The sequence below is a fragment of the Berghia stephanieae genome, chromosome 5, assembly GCF_034508935.2.
Source record: "Berghia stephanieae isolate SIO BIC M18660-M18661 chromosome 5, UCSD_Bste_1.3, whole genome shotgun sequence".
Classification (NCBI taxonomy): Eukaryota; Metazoa; Mollusca; class Gastropoda; order Nudibranchia; family Aeolidiidae; genus Berghia; species Berghia stephanieae.
The window spans coordinates 54,494,830-54,497,329 of NC_088364.1; the positions used below are offsets into that span (position 1 = coordinate 54,494,830).

Sequence of the window (2,500 nt, forward strand, 5' to 3'; positions counted from 1 at the left end):
GAGCTGGTGAGTAAAATGAGTACTTGGCCGTTAACAGCTTGGTCTTTGTCGGAAAAAAAAGTGTGTTATCGCCTAACAAGTAGATGTCACGTGCAGTTAAAATACAATTCATTTACATCCCGAATTGAATACGAATGAGTTTTAAAAGGGAATGTGGACTATTACCATGTACCCAGACTTTATGGACACCCTGTATTATGATAATAAATACAAACTTTGACCTCATTAAAGATATTAGTTTGTTTCAAAACACGATTTTTTATTTTAGTAAATTCCTTAACTCCAATCAGTTTTGCATTAAGCCAAGTTTTATCTGACATAATACCAGAGAAACGCATCGAGTCACATTTATTGTCAAATTTCCATCAAAACTATGTAATCTGTCTCTTTGACATGTGGTTTGGGAAAGAGCATGTTGAATCGATATCACGAGCCCATTAATCGAACAATTTCTGTTCTCAACATCCTCAATTGTTTTAAAGTGCCACATATATTCGATAAGTGCGCGAATTAGTACATGTCTATAGGTAGTGTTGGATATCATAGAACTGCAAGTATAAAGAGAAATTCCAAAAGTCAACAGATGTGTACTTTATATAATGAAAATTTGGAAAGCGCTATGAAACTCATTGAGCAGTGAAAGTGCGCTACATAAATGTTTTTATTGTAAGTCAGGCCAAATGGATTATGCTGAGGGGTATTTACTCATTGCAGTTATTATCCCCCTGTCTTGTTATGGCACTATACGATTTTCGCCGAACCGATGTGATAAATGAGTGAAGTGCGCAACGTAGCCTACCTTTTTATCATCTTACAAAACGTATCTGCTGTTGCATAGGTTATCATCAAGAACATTTCCTCATTGTTAAATGTTCGTTGTTCTTTTTTTTTTGTTTATGAAAGATCCGGGTTTGAAGTGCTCATATTTTGTATTGCAATACATTATCTCTCACATTCTCCCTTTACTCGTGTGCTTAGCCAACATCATATTGTTTTCTGTTTGAGTATCTGTACTGTAGGCAAAGGAATTCACTTCTATAATTGGCTTAGATGAATTTATACATTGAAATTATAGTTAATCTTCATTAGCTATGTCCTCTTGCTCTTTATCTTGTGTCCTGTTTAGGGTCTCATTCTCTTCAAAATTGAGATTTTGCCTTTCTTTTACTGTTTTGTCGCTATGTTTAAGGATTACCAAGTTATCCCAAAAATCAAAGTCATCAAGTTGGTTCCAACTTTTCCACCATAATTCTTACTTGATATGATAATTCTAAAAACTCACTTAATGAGCTAAACAAAAAGACATTAAACACTCCCAGTGAACTCTTGATTTTGGCCCGGATGAGCTGCCTTGCAATATAATGCTCCACATGTACATCAGAGAGTTTTTCGTAAGAGGTAGTATCGAGCAAGTTCCATTCCATCACCGAGTCCGTCTATAGAATTGATGCTTTTCCCCCATAAGGCTACTTTAAAACAATGTAAAGCTGTGGTCTTTACAAAAAACAACACAATGCCAAGCCCAAAAAAATACGTACAAGTAAAGTTTCTATTAACTATCATCCATCCAGTTACTGATGTACTTATTGTCATTTGAATTAATCTCACAAAAGCTTAGACAGTGTAACAACCTGGTTTTTACAACTGGAACGAAATGAACCATCGAAGTGATAATGTGAGATATAATTTATTCATTCTTGAAACTAGTTTGCGTCTCAAAAGGAATTGCTATGACTTGATTCATAAGATAGCGGCATACTTATTATTATACAATTGCAATCAACCAGGGTTTGGACGGCCTGACAGACGAGTTGGCCACCTGGAGACAGATGTCATCCCAGCCACACGTCTTACCACAGACCGCTGACCAATTTTTCAACGTAGTGGTGAGTTCATTTTATCAATACTAAATGCATTGAGTTTTATTTTGATAAAGGAAATGTCCTACAAATTCTCATATTTTGGTCGATGACGTAAACTATTTAAACAGCCAAACTTATCTATTCTATGACCAAAATGGTCATCATATAAAAAAGGCATTAATTCGTTATAAAACCCGTCAACGTACAGAAGACTTAAAACCAATGGGGGCTTGCTATACTTCAGACACGCGGGAACTCTTAAATCAAAACTTAAACTGCTAATAGGTCTAGTCGAAGCTCACAATCTACTTTTATCAAAATTCGTGTTTATATTAGAATGGAGTGGTATTTTCATATCTGATTGAAACATAGATATATTTCAACTTCTTAATTCACATATTTTTGCATATGTGTATTTTTTTAACGATATTATTAAGCGTGTACATTTTAGCTTAATTGATCATTTGACTACCAAAACATCATCTTTTTGTTGTTTTTTCTTTTGTTTTTGTTTTTTTTTTGTTTGTTTGTTTGGTTGGTTTTTTGTTTGGTTTTTTTTTGGTTGGTTTTTTTGTTTGTTTTTTGTTGGTTTTTTGGGGGTTTATTTCTTTTTTTTTTTTTTTTTTTTTTTGGTTTTT

General features: G+C 33.8%; 2 protein-coding genes across 5 annotated transcripts in view; one reads left to right on the top strand and one right to left on the bottom strand.

Moving 5' to 3' along the window:
- The window catches only part of LOC144973219 (uncharacterized), a 498,849-nt gene that overhangs the window by 391,019 nt on the left and 105,330 nt on the right, over positions 1–2,500 (bottom strand). The gene's annotated exons all lie outside the window — the stretch shown is intronic.
- The window catches only part of LOC144973208 (BAR/IMD domain-containing adapter protein 2-like), a 40,994-nt gene that overhangs the window by 23,453 nt on the left and 15,041 nt on the right, over positions 1–2,500 (top strand). For all 4 annotated transcript variants that reach the window (XM_078915368.1, XM_078915369.1, XM_078915371.1 and 1 more), the window contains exon 9: positions 1,788–1,886. In XM_078915368.1, coding sequence (XP_078771494.1) covers positions 1,788–1,886 — 99 coding nt within the window. The remainder of the gene's footprint in view (positions 1–1,787; positions 1,887–2,500) is intronic.